An 18,848-nucleotide genomic window follows, 5' to 3' on the forward strand; every position below is an offset into this window, starting at 1 on the left:
ACTGGGTGAGCTGTAACAAAAGCAAGTGTTGAGTCTTGCACCTGGGAAGGAATATCCACAAGTATCAGTACAGGCTGGGATGTGACATGCTGGAGAGGAGCTCTGCAGAGAAGAATCTGGGTGTCCTGGTGGATGACAGGTTGGCCATGAGTCAGCAGTGTGCCTTGGCAGCCAAGAAGGCCAATGGAATCCTGGGGTGCATTAAAAAGAGCAAGGGAGCTTATCATCCCCTTTTGCTCCTCTCTGGTCAGGCCTCACCTGGAGTACTGCATCCAGTTGTGGGTTCCCTGATACAAAAAGGACAGGGTTCTCCTGGAGAGAGTCGAGCAGTAGGCCATGAAGGTGATAAAGGGCCTGGAGCACCTCCTCAGTGTGGAAAGGCTGGGTGACCTGGGTCTGTTCAGCCTTGAGGAAAGAAGACTAAAAGGGGATCTGATTAATACTTATTATATTAAGTGTGGGAGTCAAAAGGACGTGGCCAACCACTTTTTAGAGGTCTCTGGGGACAGAAGTAGGGGATATGGCCATAAAGTGGAACACAAGAAGTTCCGCACCAACACCAAAGGAACTTCTTCACAGTAAGGATGATGGAGCACTGGAGCAGGCTGCGCAGGGAGGCTGTAGATACCGGGGTATGTCTGGCAGGACTGAGGCTTGGGGACCAGGCCAGGTCAAATCCAGTGCACTTTGCTCTCATTCCTAGTGCTTGCTTTTGCTCAGGAGGGTGGGTGGTGAGCCTTACGAACCAGTGCCTGCAGATGGGGTTTGTGTAAGGTTGTTCATTAGGCCAGCAGAAGTGAAGTCCATTGAACAAACTCTCAAGGAGTCGGGGCCTTTACACAAAGCAGAACTGTCCCACTCTGTGGGAACGTTAGGATGCCGTAGGCAGGCTCCAAGATACTGCCCTCTGTCCTCCTTCCAAGCTTATCTCTAAGCAAGGACAGACGGAAGACCTGAACAATGACCCAGTGCAAAGGGCACAAATGCTGGGGGGTAATGAAGCAGTTAAGAGGTTATGTCTATGTTGCAAAGCAGACATCCAAAAGTTACGACCAGATGTTTGTTAAGAAAGCAGTTAGAAGGCAGTCGACCAATTAAGATATTTGTGGTTGGGTGGTAAGGATTTGTGTTTACTTGGTATTGGTGCGATTAGTGAAGCGTTGCGAAAGAGTGTGAGCCTGCAGTACTCAGCCAGTGAGGAGCCGGGGAGAAAGAGATAAGGGTCGGGCAGTAGGGGATAAAAGATGTAACACTGTTTTCTCTGCGCTCTCCTGCTTGCAGGAGGCCCGCCATTGCAATTGGGAATAAAGATAGATACAAAGATCAGAGAACCGTCCTGGAAAACTATTTGGCTATTTCCAACAACGCTTATAAATATCTTAGATGTGGGAGTCAAAAGGACACGGCTGCAATCTTTTCAGCGATCTGTGGTGACAGAAGAAGGGGAAATGGCCATAAACTGGAGCACAGGAAGTTCTGCACCAAAATGCAAAGGAACTTCTTCACGGCGAGGATGACGGAGCGCTGGAACGGGCTGCCCAGGGAGGCTGTGGATTCTCCTTCTCTGGAGATATTCCAGGCCCTCCTGGGCGCCCTTCCTGTGCTGCCTACTCTAGGGAGCCCGTTTTGCAGGGGGCTTGGGCTCAGTGATCTCTGGAGCTCCCTTGCAACCCCAGTTTCGTGATTCTGTGATTTTATTCATTGCTTCTTGCAGCAATGCAGCGTTTCAGATGACAGAAAAGCACGGCGGGCGTAAACTGGGTTTCTGTGGTTGGTAAAGCTGTGCTGAGAACTGGGCTGACTACTGCACCTGGAAATGTGTGCAAAGTCTGCAGACACAGAAGAATAACTTTTCCTTGCAGGTTGGGCTTGTCTAAGGTAGGTGATTGCTAGGTGAGCTTGTGCTTTAAAGCATCAAGTTGTATAAATAAGGAAACTTTAAAAGCAAGATTGCCAGTTCTTTTTTACCTAGGTGATTTTTTGCAAGGAGAGATTTGAAATGCTGCTTGCTAATGGAAGATGGAGAGAGGAGAATCAAGTCAACGGCATGCTGTGCATAGCCACCACGTAGCATCTGCGCCGCTCTCCCCCTGCACAAAGGAGGAGCAGCTCAGCAAGCTTGGCCTGGGCCATGGAAGGGAGCATACAAACATCTGGACCAACCCCAACGGAGCGGGTTCTGCAGGTTGGTTGTCTTCTGCTGTTTGTCTCCCATCCTGTTGCTCAGGGGTAGATGTGTTCTTGATCAGTGCTAATAGGAAACTTTCATGACATTTTTGTTTCAGCTGTCCCAATGCTTTGATCCCTTGCTGCTGGGATGGGGCGTTTGCAGAATGACAATGTCCAGTCAGATTTTGGTGATGAGTCTACGCACCGGGGTATGTCTGGCAGGACTGAGGCTTGGGGACCAGGCCAGGTCAAATCCAGTGCACTTTGCTCTCATTCTTAGTGCTTGCTTTTGCTCAGGAGGGTGGGTGGTGAGCCTTACGAACCAGTGCCTGCAGATGGGGTTTGTGGAGAAAGAGGTCCTGCAGGCCTTGTGTGACACCCATGGAGCTATAGTGAGGCTGCATCAGTGTAAAACACCAGAAATCCCCAGAGGTGTGAAGGTGAGCTGTGGGCACCAGTAACACAAGAGGGAATGTGCATGCTTGGGTTTGGATGCTTCTGTGTGTTTTAAGTGACTGTGATACCACTGCTCAGTCAGTTTGAGTGTGTGGAACAAGTGTGACATCCTCTTTGACTGAGTCCTGTGAAAGGAGTCCTATGAATTTGAGGTCTGACTTCAAGCCTGTGGGCATCATCCAGGAGTTGGGGAAGAGTACGAGGCAAGGGAAGTTGGGTAAGAGGATGAGGCTTCGGACCAGGAACCTCTTCCATCGGTATTAACTCTTGTTGTTCTCTTTTTGGATTAGGAATCCATGTGGGTCTTTTTATGAAGAACAGCCTCGTTGTGCAGCTTATGAATTAATTCATTCACGCCTGTTAGCTGGTTTTCTTACCTACATGAAGCTGCAATTGAAATGGACACTTTGTGATCTGATCCCCTCTGGCATGCTCAGATCAGCCAAGTTGGCAAGGTCTGGCACAGGCTCAGAGGCGAGGCCACAGCAGCTCTTCCGCTGTGACACAGAGCAGGGACATAGAAGTGGAAGAAGGCCCCACAGCTGTACAGGGGAAATTCCACACAATCATCAACTTTCCATCTGAAAGGTAAAGAGGACTTTGTTTTCCAGCAACCATCATCATTGTTTGGGTGGGTTGTGTTGTTGTTTTTTTTTTTCCCCCCATTATTTCTTGCGCCAAAACATGTGGAAGCTAAATTAAAGTAACGGTGCCTTAAGTGAATTGTTGCAGTGAATCTCTGCTCCCTTTGGACTCTGAGATTCAACTAACATATTCGGTTTAGCCACACGAGGCTGCCATTCCTTCCTTGCTGGGCACGCAGTCACGAGATGTATAAAGCCATGCTGACGTCTACCCTGGCCTGAGCTGGCTCTACCTTGAAACGTTGGGGTTTTCCAGCTGTCGGGGCCACATGCCTGAAACCAGTTCCGGTTCTCCTCTAAGCAGAGCTGTTGGTCAGACCTGCTAGCACTAGAAACTAAACTTGGCGGTGAGATGGGGCCGACGAGGTGTTGATGTCAGAGTCAGAGGTGCTTTTGAATTTCCTTTATGGCTGCACGGTTCCTCAGAAAGCAGTTACGCCTGCTGGCTCCAGAAGAGCCATCCCTTAGATGCTGTCCTGTACAGCCGCGGAGCCTTTGCTCACGTGCTCTGCGTCTTGCTTGACACAGTTTAGGGGAATTTAGCCAGCAAGACTTCAGGGCTGAGCTATAGGAGTGGAACCATCCTCAACTGCTTGAAAGAGAGCGAGTTTCTAAGCTGTGCTTCAGCAGAAACCAGGCGGTGCCAGGAACAAGCAACTGTTGGCAAGAGCTCAGTGCAGCTCTTCCCTCACCCCGCACCACGCACGACTCACACCAGTCACTGTTTTCTCTCTCCAGACAACGTCCACCCAGCAAGACGAAGGAATCACCAGCTGGCAGTTGGTGTTCCTGCTTCAGCCTGCGGAAACCATCCTCTGTGGCCAAACGCCGACTGCAGCGCAGTCCCAGGGAGCCCTCAGAGACAGAAGTCGTGGTGCTGGCAGGTAAGGGTGCGAATCCAGCTTTCAAAGCCTTGCTTTTCAGCGACATAGAATTCATGCAATACAAGTGGACTTGTATCTCCTTCTAGCGTTCCAACCTATACCTAGCATCTTCAGATCACCCCTGATCAAGAGCCACTTTCATAATTCAGCTTGTGAAAGTTTGACACTAACCCCTGTGTATCCTTCCTAGGTGAATCGAGCCCTTGTCTACCCAGAAGAGCCGGGGCAAGTAGCGATGGTGCGCTGTGTGCTTCCATCGATGGAGGGCTCTTAGGAAGCACGAGTCACTGTGGTTCAGATGACAGCCTTCCACATAACAACAGCGATGGAGAGAAGGAGCTCATCCAAGTTCACGCCCTCATTTCTCCCGGCTGTGCTGAAGATGCTGACCTGAGCCTGCTGGACACCACAGTCACCAGCCTGGACTGTGACCCAGTGCCTTTGCAGTGCAGCCCAGCCCAAGCACAGTCCGAGTGCCCCGACAGCAGCACCTCCACGCAGGAGCAGGTCAGCGTCGCTGAGGAGAAGCCGAGCCTCTTGGAGGGGGACTTAGAATCAGGCCTCCAGCCCCAGGCACCGGGCAGCAGCACTGAGAGCTCTGAGCCACTCTCTCCGTGACAAGAGAGGATGAGTCCCATCTTTACCCTGGACCTCTCACGCCCTCCTGTCTTTTACATAATAATAAAAGCACGCTCGTGCTCAATCAACGCCTTGACTGCCTTCCGAGTCTTCATTCACAGAGACTGGGACGAATGCAACGAAGAGCAAGGCACTCCAGCTTGCAACGCGATGGCTGTGGGGTGCGCGCAGCAGAGCTCTGGGTTTGTTCCCGTTCTGTCCGGCTTTGGGATGTCTGCAGCGAGAGCTCAGCTACCATCTGGTATGGTAGCAAATGATGTTTAGCATCCTGGATGCTGCTCATGATAATCCCGAGCTTCCTGGCTGTGGCTTTGTGATGCTTTTCAGGGCTTTTTGATGCATTTCGAAGCCTCGGCTGCTCCCTAACGCCTCTCTCCTCCGGCCGTGTCCATTCCTGGCTCCCGACCTACGAGCTGGCCGTGCAGACCTGTCGTCATCACGCTGCGGCAGGAGGAGCTCACCTTGAGCAGCATCTCCCTTGCCCCGCCCCCTGCCTCTGATTGGGCAGCGGCGGCGCCGCCCCGCCCCCGCGGTCTCCTTGGTCCGCGGTAGCTCCGCCGGCTGCCGTTGGCCGAGCCGCCGTGCGCGGGAGCGAGCGCTGGGAGCCGGCTGCCGGGGGCGCGGCTCTCCTCGCAGAGCGCCGCTCCTGCCGCCTGGGCCGCCCCGCAGGAGAGCGCGGAGGCAGCCGGAGATGTCCGGGCAGCACCGAGAGGGAAGCCGCGGCGCGACGGGAGCGAGTGCTGAGGACAGCTGTGCCGGAGGTGTGCGGGAGAACGGTCCCGGGACGGGGAGAGGGGCCGTGCGGGGCTCCAGGAAGCTGCAGGGAGGCGACGGGGGGGATCTAGCGAGATCTGAGGCTGTAGGCGGCTGCGAGGGGGTGTGGGGGTTCTGGGGAGCTGGATGATCGTTGTGGTCCTTTTCAGCCCCCCTGCCGTTCTGTGGTTCTGGTAAATGCTGTGGAAAGTGAAAGTGGTGTTTCTGCATTGGATATTGAAAGGAGCAGTTGATCTAAAGAAGTGAGCTGTAGCACGTCCTTAGAAATAGCTGATGTGCAAAGTAAGAATACCGTATTCTGTGGAAAGTGAAAGTGTTGTTTCTGCACTGAACATTGAAAAAGGGCAATTGATCTAAAGAATGAAGCTGTCACATATCCTCAGAAATAGCTGACGTGGACAGGAAGATTACCATATGCATATAGGTAACATATTTTAGAGACATAGTTACTGAATTACGTGACCAGTTCTTTCTCCCAAAGCTGCAACAGACTTTAAATGTTCTAAACAATGTGGGTATAGTATTCTGACCTGGGAAACGTACTGTAAGGTTGTTCATTAGGCCAGCAGAAGTGAAGTCCATTGAACAAACTCTCAAGGAGTCGGGGCCTTTACACAAAGCAGAACTGTCCCACTCTGTGGGAACGTTAGGATGCCGTAGGCAGGCTCCAAGATACTGCCCTCTGTCCTCCTTCCAAGCTTATCTCTAAGCAAGGACAGACGGAAGACCTGAACAATGACCCAGTGCAAAGGGCACAAATGCTGGGGGGTAATGAAGCAGTTAAGAGGTTATGTCTATGTTGCAAAGCAGACATCCAAAAGTTACGACCAGATGTTTGTTAAGAAAGCAGTTGTTAGAAGGCAGTCGACCAATTAAGATATTTGTGGTTGGGTGGTAAGGATTTGTGTTTACTTGGTATTGGTACGATTAGTGAAGCGTTGCGAAAGAGTGTGAGCCTGCAGTACTCAGCCAGTGAGGAGCCGGGGAGAAAGAGATAAGGGTCGGGCAGTAGGGGATAAAAGATGTAACACTGTTTTCTCTGCGCTCTCCTGCTTGCAGGAGGCCCGCCATTGCAATTGGGAATAAAGATAGATACAAAGATCAGAGAACCGTCCTGGAAAACTATTTGGCTATTTCCAACAACGCTTATAAATATCTTAGATGTGGGAGTCAAAAGGACACGGCTGCAATCTTTTCAGCGATCTGTGGTGACAGAAGAAGGGGAAATGGCCATAAACTGGAGCACAGGAAGTTCTGCACCAAAATGCAAAGGAACTTCTTCACGGCGAGGATGACGGAGCGCTGGAACGGGCTGCCCAGGGAGGCTGTGGATTCTCCTTCTCTGGAGATATTCCAGGCCCTCCTGGGCGCCCTTCCTATGCTGCCTACTCTAGGGAGCCCGTTTTGCAGGGGGCTTGGGCTCAGTGATCTCTGGAGCTCCCTTGCAACCCCAGTTTCGTGATTCTGTGATTTTATTCATTGCTTCTTGCAGCAATGCAGCGTTTCAGATGACAGAAAAGCACGGCGGGCGTAAACTGGGTTTCTGTGGTTGGTAAAGCTGTGCTGAGAACTGGGCTGACTACTGCACCTGGAAATGTGTGCAAAGTCTGCAGACACAGAAGAATAACTTTTCCTTGCAGGTTGGGCTTGTCTAAGGTAGGTGATTGCTAGGTGAGCTTGTGCTTTAAAGCATCAAGTTGTATAAATAAGGAAACTTTAAAAGCAAGATTGCCAGTTCTTTTTTACCTAGGTGATTTTTTGCAAGGAGAGATTTGAAATGCTGCTTGCTAATGGAAGATGGAGAGAGGAGAATCAAGTCAACGGCATGCTGTGCATAGCCACCACGTAGCATCTGCGCCGCTCTCCCCCTGCACAAAGGAGGAGCAGCTCAGCAAGCTTGGCCTGGGCCATGGAAGGGAGCATACAAACATCTGGACCAACCCCAACGGAGCGGGTTCTGCAGGTTGGTTGTCTTCTGCTGTTTGTCTCCCATCCTGTTGCTCAGGGGTAGATGTGTTCTTGATCAGTGCTAATAGGAAACTTTCATGACATTTTTGTTTCAGCTGTCCCAATGCTTTGATCCCTTGCTGCTGGGATGGGGCGTTTGCAGAATGACAATGTCCAGTCAGATTTTGGTGATGAGTCTACGCACCGGGGTATGTCTGGCAGGACTGAGGCTTGGGGACCAGGCCAGGTCAAATCCAGTGCACTTTGCTCTCATTCTTAGTGCTTGCTTTTGCTCAGGAGGGTGGGTGGTGAGCCTTACGAACCAGTGCCTGCAGATGGGGTTTGTGGAGAAAGAGGTCCTGCAGGCCTTGTGTGACACCCATGGAGCTATAGTGAGGCTGCATCAGTGTAAAACACCAGAAATCCCCAGAGGTGTGAAGGTGAGCTGTGGGCACCAGTAACACAAGAGGGAATGTGCATGCTTGGGTTTGGATGCTTCTGTGTGTTTTAAGTGACTGTGATACCACTGCTCAGTCAGTTTGAGTGTGTGGAACAAGTGTGACATCCTCTTTGACTGAGTCCTGTGAAAGGAGTCCTATGAATTTGAGGTCTGACTTCAAGCCTGTGGGCATCATCCAGGAGTTGGGGAAGAGTACGAGGCAAGGGAAGTTGGGTAAGAGGATGAGGCTTCGGACCAGGAACCTCTTCCATCGGTATTAACTCTTGTTGTTCTCTTTTTGGATTAGGAATCCATGTGGGTCTTTTTATGAAGAACAGCCTCGTTGTGCAGCTTATGAATTAATTCATTCACGCCTGTTAGCTGGTTTTCTTACCTACATGAAGCTGCAATTGAAATGGACACTTTGTGATCTGATCCCCTCTGGCATGCTCAGATCAGCCAAGTTGGCAAGGTCTGGCACAGGCTCAGAGGCGAGGCCACAGCAGCTCTTCCGCTGTGACACAGAGCAGGGACATAGAAGTGGAAGAAGGCCCCACAGCTGTACAGGGGAAATTCCACACAATCATCAACTTTCCATCTGAAAGGTAAAGAGGACTTTGTTTTCCAGCAACCATCATCATTGTTTGGGTGGGTTGTGTTGTTGTTTTTTTTTTTCCCCCCATTATTTCTTGCGCCAAAACATGTGGAAGCTAAATTAAAGTAACGGTGCCTTAAGTGAATTGTTGCAGTGAATCTCTGCTCCCTTTGGACTCTGAGATTCAACTAACATATTCGGTTTAGCCACACGAGGCTGCCATTCCTTCCTTGCTGGGCACGCAGTCACGAGATGTATAAAGCCATGCTGACGTCTACCCTGGCCTGAGCTGGCTCTACCTTGAAACGTTGGGGTTTTCCAGCTGTCGGGGCCACATGCCTGAAACCAGTTCCGGTTCTCCTCTAAGCAGAGCTGTTGGTCAGACCTGCTAGCACTAGAAACTAAACTTGGCGGTGAGATGGGGCCGACGAGGTGTTGATGTCAGAGTCAGAGGTGCTTTTGAATTTCCTTTATGGCTGCACGGTTCCTCAGAAAGCAGTTACGCCTGCTGGCTCCAGAAGAGCCATCCCTTAGATGCTGTCCTGTACAGCCGCGGAGCCTTTGCTCACGTGCTCTGCGTCTTGCTTGACACAGTTTAGGGGAATTTAGCCAGCAAGACTTCAGGGCTGAGCTATAGGAGTGGAACCATCCTCAACTGCTTGAAAGAGAGCGAGTTTCTAAGCTGTGCTTCAGCAGAAACCAGGCGGTGCCAGGAACAAGCAACTGTTGGCAAGAGCTCAGTGCAGCTCTTCCCTCACCCCGCACCACGCACGACTCACACCAGTCACTGTTTTCTCTCTCCAGACAACGTCCACCCAGCAAGACGAAGGAATCACCAGCTGGCAGTTGGTGTTCCTGCTTCAGCCTGCGGAAACCATCCTCTGTGGCCAAACGCCGACTGCAGCGCAGTCCCAGGGAGCCCTCAGAGACAGAAGTCGTGGTGCTGGCAGGTAAGGGTGCGAATCCAGCTTTCAAAGCCTTGCTTTTCAGCGACATAGAATTCATGCAATACAAGTGGACTTGTATCTCCTTCTAGCGTTCCAACCTATACCTAGCATCTTCAGATCACCCCTGATCAAGAGCCACTTTCATAATTCAGCTTGTGAAAGTTTGACACTAACCCCTGTGTATCCTTCCTAGGTGAATCGAGCCCTTGTCTACCCAGAAGAGCCGGGGCAAGTAGCGATGGTGCGCTGTGTGCTTCCATCGATGGAGGGCTCTTAGGAAGCACGAGTCACTGTGGTTCAGATGACAGCCTTCCACATAACAACAGCGATGGAGAGAAGGAGCTCATCCAAGTTCACGCCCTCATTTCTCCCGGCTGTGCTGAAGATGCTGACCTGAGCCTGCTGGACACCACAGTCACCAGCCTGGACTGTGACCCAGTGCCTTTGCAGTGCAGCCCAGCCCAAGCACAGTCCGAGTGCCCCGACAGCAGCACCTCCACGCAGGAGCAGGTCAGCGTCGCTGAGGAGAAGCCGAGCCTCTTGGAGGGGGACTTAGAATCAGGCCTCCAGCCCCAGGCACCGGGCAGCAGCACTGAGAGCTCTGAGCCACTCTCTCCGTGACAAGAGAGGATGAGTCCCATCTTTACCCTGGACCTCTCACGCCCTCCTGTCTTTTACATAATAATAAAAGCACGCTCGTGCTCAATCAACGCCTTGACTGCCTTCCGAGTCTTCATTCACAGAGACTGGGACGAATGCAACGAAGAGCAAGGCACTCCAGCTTGCAACGCGATGGCTGTGGGGTGCGCGCAGCAGAGCTCTGGGTTTGTTCCCGTTCTGTCCGGCTTTGGGATGTCTGCAGCGAGAGCTCAGCTACCATCTGGTATGGTAGCAAATGATGTTTAGCATCCTGGATGCTGCTCATGATAATCCCGAGCTTCCTGGCTGTGGCTTTGTGATGCTTTTCAGGGCTTTTTGATGCATTTCGAAGCCTCGGCTGCTCCCTAACGCCTCTCTCCTCCGGCCGTGTCCATTCCTGGCTCCCGACCTACGAGCTGGCCGTGCAGACCTGTCGTCATCACGCTGCGGCAGGAGGAGCTCACCTTGAGCAGCATCTCCCTTGCCCCGCCCCCTGCCTCTGATTGGGCAGCGGCGGCGCCGCCCCGCCCCCGCGGTCTCCTTGGTCCGCGGTAGCTCCGCCGGCTGCCGTTGGCCGAGCCGCCGTGCGCGGGAGCGAGCGCTGGGAGCCGGCTGCCGGGGGCGCGGCTCTCCTCGCAGAGCGCCGCTCCTGCCGCCTGGGCCGCCCCGCAGGAGAGCGCGGAGGCAGCCGGAGATGTCCGGGCAGCACCGAGAGGGAAGCCGCGGCGCGACGGGAGCGAGTGCTGAGGACAGCTGTGCCGGAGGTGTGCGGGAGAACGGTCCCGGGACGGGGAGAGGGGCCGTGCGGGGCTCCAGGAAGCTGCAGGGAGGCGACGGGGGGGATCTAGCGAGATCTGAGGCTGTAGGCGGCTGCGAGGGGGTGTGGGGGTTCTGGGGAGCTGGATGATCGTTGTGGTCCTTTTCAGCCCCCCTGCCGTTCTGTGGTTCTGGTAAATGCTGTGGAAAGTGAAAGTGGTGTTTCTGCATTGGATATTGAAAGGAGCAGTTGATCTAAAGAAGTGAGCTGTAGCACGTCCTTAGAAATAGCTGATGTGCAAAGTAAGAATACCGTATTCTGTGGAAAGTGAAAGTGTTGTTTCTGCACTGAACATTGAAAAAGGGCAATTGATCTAAAGAATGAAGCTGTCACATATCCTCAGAAATAGCTGACGTGGACAGGAAGATTACCATATGCATATAGGTAACATATTTTAGAGACATAGTTACTGAATTACGTGACCAGTTCTTTCTCCCAAAGCTGCAACAGACTTTAAATGTTCTAAACAATGTGGGTATAGTATTCTGACCTGGGAAACGTACTGTAAGGTTGTTCATTAGGCCAGCAGAAGTGAAGTCCATTGAACAAACTCTCAAGGAGTCGGGGCCTTTACACAAAGCAGAACTGTCCCACTCTGTGGGAACGTTAGGATGCCGTAGGCAGGCTCCAAGATACTGCCCTCTGTCCTCCTTCCAAGCTTATCTCTAAGCAAGGACAGACGGAAGACCTGAACAATGACCCAGTGCAAAGGGCACAAATGCTGGGGGGTAATGAAGCAGTTAAGAGGTTATGTCTATGTTGCAAAGCAGACATCCAAAAGTTACGACCAGATGTTTGTTAAGAAAGCAGTTGTTAGAAGGCAGTCGACCAATTAAGATATTTGTGGTTGGGTGGTAAGGATTTGTGTTTACTTGGTATTGGTACGATTAGTGAAGCGTTGCGAAAGAGTGTGAGCCTGCAGTACTCAGCCAGTGAGGAGCCGGGGAGAAAGAGATAAGGGTCGGGCAGTAGGGGATAAAAGATGTAACACTGTTTTCTCTGCGCTCTCCTGCTTGCAGGAGGCCCGCCATTGCAATTGGGAATAAAGATAGATACAAAGATCAGAGAACCGTCCTGGAAAACTATTTGGCTATTTCCAACAACGCTTATAAATATCTTAGATGTGGGAGTCAAAAGGACACGGCTGCAATCTTTTCAGCGATCTGTGGTGACAGAAGAAGGGGAAATGGCCATAAACTGGAGCACAGGAAGTTCTGCACCAAAATGCAAAGGAACTTCTTCACGGCGAGGATGACGGAGCGCTGGAACGGGCTGCCCAGGGAGGCTGTGGATTCTCCTTCTCTGGAGATATTCCAGGCCCTCCTGGGCGCCCTTCCTATGCTGCCTACTCTAGGGAGCCCGTTTTGCAGGGGGCTTGGGCTCAGTGATCTCTGGAGCTCCCTTGCAACCCCAGTTTCGTGATTCTGTGATTTTATTCATTGCTTCTTGCAGCAATGCAGCGTTTCAGATGACAGAAAAGCACGGCGGGCGTAAACTGGGTTTCTGTGGTTGGTAAAGCTGTGCTGAGAACTGGGCTGACTACTGCACCTGGAAATGTGTGCAAAGTCTGCAGACACAGAAGAATAACTTTTCCTTGCAGGTTGGGCTTGTCTAAGGTAGGTGATTGCTAGGTGAGCTTGTGCTTTAAAGCATCAAGTTGTATAAATAAGGAAACTTTAAAAGCAAGATTGCCAGTTCTTTTTTACCTAGGTGATTTTTCTCAAGGAGAGATTTGAAATGCTGCTTGCTAATGGAAGATGGAGAGAGGAGAATCAAGTCAACGGCATGCTGTGCATAGCCACCACGTAGCATCTGCGCCGCTCTCCCCCTGCACAAAGGAGGAGCAGCTCAGCAAGCTTGGCCTGGGCCATGGAAGGGAGCATACAAACATCTGGACCAACCCCAACGGAGCGGGTTCTGCAGGTTGGTTGTCTTCTGCTGTTTGTCTCCCATCCTGTTGCTCAGGGGTAGATGTGTTCTTGATCAGTGCTAATAGGAAACTTTCATGACATTTTTGTTTCAGCTGTCCCAATGCTTTGATCCCTTGCTGCTGGGATGGGGCGTTTGCAGAATGACAATGTCCAGTCAGATTTTGGTGATGAGTCTACGCACCGGGGTATGTCTGGCAGGACTGAGGCTTGGGGACCAGGCCAGGTCAAATCCAGTGCACTTTGCTCTCATTCTTAGTGCTTGCTTTTGCTCAGGAGGGTGGGTGGTGAGCCTTACGAACCAGTGCCTGCAGATGGGGTTTGTGGAGAAAGAGGTCCTGCAGGCCTTGTGTGACACCCATGGAGCTATAGTGAGGCTGCATCAGTGTAAAACACCAGAAATCCCCAGAGGTGTGAAGGTGAGCTGTGGGCACCAGTAACACAAGAGGGAATGTGCATGCTTGGGTTTGGATGCTTCTGTGTGTTTTAAGTGACTGTGATACCACTGCTCAGTCAGTTTGAGTGTGTGGAACAAGTGTGACATCCTTTTTGACTGAGTCCTGTGAAAGGAGTCTGTATGGGAACTGCTGAGTCACGGCCTGAACCTCTGATTTATCACCTGAGGCGAGCAATGAGTCAGCCCTGGGAGCACAGGTGAAAGCAATTCACCTGTGCTGCAGGAAGGGGTGGAGCCTGGCTGCACCTCTCCTAGACCCATTTAAGAGCTGACTACCAGTGGGTAGGATCTCTCTCTCTCTTTGGAGGATTCTCTCCACTGGTCTTTCCTGAGCGAGCCCACGACATGGGTAAGCATCCTATGTATTCTCTTTGTCTTGCTGTGCCTAACTCTCTTGCTTATTTCATTATTATAACATCTTAATACTATTTGATTATATAAAATTCCTTTATATAATTTTCATTGATTATACACTTGGCGAGCCAAGCAGGCAAGCCGAATATACTAAAACTTTCACTATGTCCTTTCTTTGGAATTTCTGTAAATGTTCAAGGGGGAGAACACTGCCCCCCTAGATAAAATAATTCCAGGGCAGATGCCAGGATTTGCGGGATCCCCTTATTATGAATTGTCAACTATCATTGAAAAATGGGGTCCTCTACGTGTTGTGGGAAATGTTTCCCCATATCGCCTAGCAGATTACTTTCAGGGACTAGGCAATGGTACATTAGTCACAAGAGAAAGACAATTTGCTGCTTCTACAGTGGCATGGCCACTGTTAAATGCTTTAAATAATGCTGAAATAAGGAATAATACTTTAGTGAACGAAAATGAACTTTTAAAAGATCATATTGAAAAGTCAGAACAGGAACTTGGCATATTAACAGGAAAAAAACCCAATTCTACATCTTCCAATAGGTCAAGTCTGTAATATTTCAATAAACAATGACCAGGCTCCTGAATCAACGGACTGTGTTGATCAGGAAAATAAACAATCTAAATCTGATCTTGAATCTCCAATTTTGACGGATGCACTAGAAGTCCGTCCTGTTATAACTCAAAAAACAAAAAAGGTACAGGACAGATCAGCAGGGGTGCCGCCTGATCAGTGGCCCCCCGTTCAAACCCACTTGCACGTAACAGCCCGACCGTACACAGCAACAGAACTGATGGACTTAGTCCAACGATTCAAGCAGAAAGCTAGAGAAAGTGTGCCAGCTTGGACTATGGGATTCTGGGGCAGAAAGTGTTCTGATGAATGGCCCGGAAATAGCCAAATTGGCCACAATGACCGTCCATCCTGCTCTTAGACAGAGATTATATGCAGGTAATCAATACAATGATGAAAACCATTCTATAATAGAATGGTTAATGGCGGCCTGCTGTATGGTATGGCCCAATAAATCTGATATTCCTTTACATACAGGGATGTGGTCCTCCATGGAAAACCTTCAAAATTACATCTGTGAATTAGGTGTAAGGGAAGCGATTTATGAAGATACCTTTGATGGCCCGGATCTGGTCAAATTCTCAGCAGGGATGAGAGAGCTAATTTTACAACAAGCCCAGGCATTGGGTATATTCGATCCTACCCTCCCAGCTGAGTTGGATGTCCACGTTACTCAAGATGGCTTTGGTTGGGGCCTGTGGCAACGCCAGAGTTCTGTTCGGACCCCCATTGGTTTTTGGTTTCAGGTCTGGCATGGAGCAAAAGAAAGATATAATATGATTGAAAAACAGTTATTGGCTGCCTATTCAGCATTACAGGCAGTAGAGCCAATAACCCAGACGGCTGAAGTTATAGTGAAGACCACTCTGCAGATTCAGGGGTGGGTGAAAGATCTGACCCACCTTCCTAAGACAGGGGTGGCCCAAGCACAAACAGTGGCATGATGGGTCGCTTACCTCAGCCAAAGGAGCAGTCTGTCTTCATCATCCTTAAAAGAAGAGCTTCAGAAGATCCTAGGCCCAGTGACCTATCATTGTGATGCACCAAAAGAAACACTGGTCGCTCCACCAGAGAAGAGTCCCGTTCAGGAGAGGAAATATCCTATCCCTGAAGATGCCTGGTATACAGATGGGTCCAGCAAGGGCAACCCGAGCAAGTGGAGAGCGATAGCATACCATCCTTTGACTGAGACAATCTGGTTTGATGAGTGTCATGGAATTAACTAGATCAGTTTATGCCCGTGACAGGGGGCAGTAGGCCCCTGCCCTCCCCACCCCCCGCCTGGCCCCACAAAATGGGAAGGAAGGGGGAAAAGGAAAAAAACAGCGGCAACAATCTATGGAGGTAAACTTATTTTACTAACTATGATATCGGAATGCAAAATAATACAATATAATACAATCTACCAGTGGGGAAGGATCTCTCTCTCTTCGGAAGATCCACTCCACTGGTCTTTCCTGAGCGAGCCCACGACACGGGTAAGCATCCTATTTATTCTCTTTGTCTTGCTGTGCCTAACTCTCTTGCTGATTTCATTATTATAACATCTTAATATTATTTGATTATATAAAATTCCTTTATATAATTTTCATTGATTATACAGTAGTCCTATGAATTTGAGGTCTGAATTTAAGCCTGTGGGCATCGCCCAGGAGTTGGGGAAGAGTACGAGGCAAGGAAAGTTGGGTAAGAGGATGAGGCTTCGGAGCAGGAACCTCTTCCATCGGTATTAACTCTTGCCATTCTCTTTTTGGATTAGGAATCCATGTGGTTTTTTTAATGAAGAACAGACTCATTGTGCAGCTTGTGAGTGAATTCATTCACGCCTGTTAGCTGGTTTTCTTTCCTACATGAAGCTGCAATTGAAATGGACACTTTGTGATCTGATCCCCTCTGGCATGCTCAGATCTGCCAAGTTGGCAAGGCCTGGCTCATGGTTTGTGAGTTGTGCCCAAGGTCAGAGAGTTGACTCTTGTGAGCTTTGAGTCATGTCTTCCAGTTGCACGTTGTGTTCTTTCTGTTGTGTTGACCTCTTGAGCTCCAGCCCTAAGTGAGGATGCAAGCGCTACCGCAGAAGGAACGGTTTAGATTGGAAGTGCAATGCAAAGAACTGGAGCCAGCAGGAGCAGGGAAGCGATCATCCTCCTAGGCTCAGCACTGGTGAGTCCTCACCTTGAGTACTGTGTTCAGTTCTGGGTGCCTCACTACAGGAAGGACAATGAAAACCTGAAAGGTGTCCAGCGAAGAGCGGTGAAGCTGCGGGGCATCTAGAGCACAAGTCTTATGGGGAGCGGCTGAGGGAACTGGGATCATTTAGTCTGGAGAAGAGGAGGCGCAGGGAAGACCTCCTCACTCTCTACAACTAGCTGAAGAGAGGTTATGTTGAGGTGGGCGTTGTCCTCCTCTCCTGTGTAAGTGGTAATAGGACTGGAGGGAGTGGCCTGAAGTTGCATGAGGGGAGATTGAGGTTGGATGTTAAGAAAAACTTCTCCACAGGAGTGGTCAGATGCTGGAATGGGCTGCCCAGACAGGTGATAGAGTTACCATCCCTGCAGGTGTTCAAGAAACATTAGATGTTGTCATGAGGGACGTGGCTTAGTGGGAAATGTTGGTGGAAGGTGGATGGTTGGACCGGATGATCTTGGAGATCTTTTCCAAGCTTGCTAATTCTATGTTTCTATGAAAGACATGTGCTGGTGAGTGCTTTGCTGGGTGAGCATCACCCTGCTGAAGAGCAGGCAACTGTTGTCTTTGCAGGCAGCCACATCCACAGGGATTGGATGGACCTTAACGTTGTCTTTCACATCTTATGGGCAGTAAGTCATGTGGATTTAAAGCAGGATCTTAGAGGCAACCTTGATTTCTTCAGCTGCCAGAGCTCTCCACCATGCTTCTCTGTGTGATGTGAGACCATGCAGAAGTCTGGGTAGGTGAAGTCAGTTGCTCTTCCTTTTCCCCCCCAGGGCTGGAAGTAGCGGGGAAACGGGACGGTGGGACATCCCAGCAGTGGGTTCCTACCTCAGCAGAACCAAATGGCTGTTCTGGTCCACGTGGTCATTTTGAGTGAATCTGACACAAATTAGAGACATGAGGGGCCTGTGAGCAAAAAGCATGTGCTGCATTTTGTGGTGCAAGATGTTCTCTGAGCTGCTGCTAAGAATGCCCAGCATGCTTTCTTTTTGATGGGAAGAGGTTTAGCAAGGATTTTTTAGATGAAAATAGATGAAAATCACGTATTTCCTTTTGACTGACCTTTCTTTCGTACTGCTTCTTGAAAAGTTACCTTTGGATTCTAAACTAATATTTATTACTGACGAGAATACATATGCACCCCGCACTTTTATCTGCACAAAGAATCCTCTGAACATCTGTTTACGTGTTTCTTTTTGGCACTGAGATGAAGCTGTGTGGAACATAGGCTTGGATGAATTTTCAATCAGTAGCAGGGACGTGTAATGCTCATCTTAGATGTCGTGCTGACAGAAAGAGCAGAAAGGTACATTTTATGGAGTTGCATGCTATTTTTTTTTTTTTTCAGTCATGACCATGGAAGCGTTACCCAGACAAAATGAGCATTTGTCACCTGGACTTTCTACACGTGACAGAGGAAGTGGAAGTCAGCAGCTGAAGCGTCTGGGAAGACCCCTGCATGGGAATGGTGAGAGTTACCCTGGCACCGTTCTTTGGAAATCTCAGGGCTCTGTAAGCTCTGAAGCTGTGTCGTAACTCCTCCCGTGGTGCTCTCCCTTTCTTTTGTGTAGGAGAGCTGGAGTTCAACTCCTTCCTGTTTCCTGCCTATGTGCTGCCTGCCTTGTCCATGGCCCAATGGGCTTTTATTGCTCACACCCAGATTGGTACGTGTGGATATAAGCCTTTGTTTACGTTTATCTTTTGCTTGTGGTGTCAGCTCATAGCTGAGCTTGTAGTTAACAAGACACACAATAGCTGGAGATACAGTACTCTGCATCACTAAAACACGAGCTTTGTGGCAGCCACGAGCCCAAGGAACAGCGAGTTTCTGTGTTTTATTTCTGTGCTTGCTCCCATTGCCCCGCGGCCCTGTTGTGGTTGAAGCCGGTGGGTGGCTCAGCACCACGCAGTCCTTTGCCCACTCCTCTGTTCCCCGTGGGATGGGGGAGAGTGTTGGGTGGAAAAAGAGAAGTAAAACTCATGTTTTTGAGATAAAAGTAGTTCTGAATATATATATATGAATGTATTGCAAGTGATGTACAAGCAATGGCTCACCACCCGCCAACCACTGTCCAGTTAGCCGCCAAGCAATAAAAGAGAGTGAGATGTACTCTCATCCCCTTCAAAACTCCTTCCACTTGATGGCATATAGTATGGAATAGCCCTTTGGCCAGTTTACGTTAGCTGTCTTAATTCAGTTCCCTCCCAGCTCCTTGTTGAGAGCTTTGCTGAGAATGGCCTTGGCTCTGTGCAACTTTGCTTGTCAGAAACTATAAAGATCAGGGTGTTATCAGTGTGATTTTTCTCCTAGAACCCAAACATAGCATCATACCAGATACTCTGAAGAAAAATCCCTCCCACCTGAGACTAAGGC

General features: G+C 50.0%; 1 protein-coding gene across 2 annotated transcripts in view; it reads left to right on the plus strand.

Moving 5' to 3' along the window:
- Positions 1 to 1,110: 1,110 nt before the first annotated feature.
- Positions 1,111 to 18,848, plus strand: part of LOC149916686 (rho GTPase-activating protein 32-like) — a 33,678-nt gene continuing 15,940 nt past the window's right edge. For both annotated transcript variants that reach the window (XR_016469862.1, XM_090147767.1), the window contains exons 1-17: positions 1,111 to 2,185; positions 2,286 to 2,378; positions 2,916 to 3,213; positions 4,008 to 4,153; positions 4,344 to 5,553; positions 6,626 to 7,529; positions 7,630 to 7,722; positions 8,260 to 8,557; positions 9,352 to 9,497; positions 9,688 to 10,897; positions 11,970 to 12,566; positions 12,676 to 12,873; positions 12,974 to 15,762; positions 16,044 to 16,444; positions 17,042 to 17,210; positions 17,823 to 17,942; positions 18,046 to 18,138. Coding sequence is in view for 1 of the 2 variants with exons in the window: in XM_090147767.1 (XP_090003893.1) it covers positions 17,934 to 17,942; positions 18,046 to 18,138 (102 nt within the window). In the remaining variant the exon portion in view is untranslated. The remainder of the gene's footprint in view (positions 2,186 to 2,285; positions 2,379 to 2,915; positions 3,214 to 4,007; positions 4,154 to 4,343; positions 5,554 to 6,625; positions 7,530 to 7,629; positions 7,723 to 8,259; positions 8,558 to 9,351; positions 9,498 to 9,687; positions 10,898 to 11,969; positions 12,567 to 12,675; positions 12,874 to 12,973; positions 15,763 to 16,043; positions 16,445 to 17,041; positions 17,211 to 17,822; positions 17,943 to 18,045; positions 18,139 to 18,848) is intronic.

Source organism: Phasianus colchicus, chromosome 10 (genome assembly GCF_987193195.1).
Source record: "Phasianus colchicus chromosome 10, bPhaCol1.hap1.1, whole genome shotgun sequence".
NCBI classification, from domain to species: domain Eukaryota; kingdom Metazoa; phylum Chordata; class Aves; order Galliformes; family Phasianidae; genus Phasianus; species Phasianus colchicus.